Raw genomic sequence first — 535 nt, forward strand, 5'->3', positions numbered from 1 at the left:
GTCGGCAATTTCCTTTTCTCCATTATTCACAAAGAGGTAAGAAATTTTGCTTGCCGGAAATTAAAGGTCGTGTAATACTTCTTCTATCCCTCCACTGTAAATAAAGGCTAGCATCCTCAACCGGTTTTCTTTCTTACTTTCTCTTGTTGTCCTGGTATATAAACAGTCAAAACAATAGACAACTTAACATAAGTAATGAACCAGGCAACTACAACATCACCAAGAAACCAAACTTACATTATAATCGTTCATATGATACAGCTGCCATATTAATAAATCATTTCTTTTGTATCTGACTTCTTAGAAAATTATAAAAACATGCTTTCAACATGCAACAGTTAATACCATCTTTCAGTGTCCACTTGTGAGCTCCTGAGGACTTGGTAATGGCATGAAGGGCACCATCCAAGGTTGATATCAGCAGAGTTTCATCATCAGTTTCAGACAAAAGCTCTGTGTTACTTATCTGGTGGAGAAGGCATGGCATTAAGAGATGAAGCAATATATATCACAAGATGCAACTTTCTTTCTTCTT

At 36.3% G+C, this 535-nt stretch overlaps 1 protein-coding gene across 1 annotated transcript in view; it reads right to left on the reverse strand.

Annotated features, from left to right (window-relative positions):
- LOC119587028 (serine/threonine-protein kinase/endoribonuclease IRE1-like) overlaps nucleotides 1–535 on the reverse strand; it is a 49,447-nt gene that overhangs the window by 43,743 nt on the left and 5,169 nt on the right. The window contains 1 exon segment of the mRNA XM_037935770.1: nucleotides 346–466. Within this exon segment, the coding sequence (XP_037791698.1) occupies nucleotides 346–466 (121 nt within the window).

This window comes from Penaeus monodon, chromosome 22 (genome assembly GCF_015228065.2).
Source record: "Penaeus monodon isolate SGIC_2016 chromosome 22, NSTDA_Pmon_1, whole genome shotgun sequence".
Classification (NCBI taxonomy): Eukaryota; Metazoa; Arthropoda; class Malacostraca; order Decapoda; family Penaeidae; genus Penaeus; species Penaeus monodon.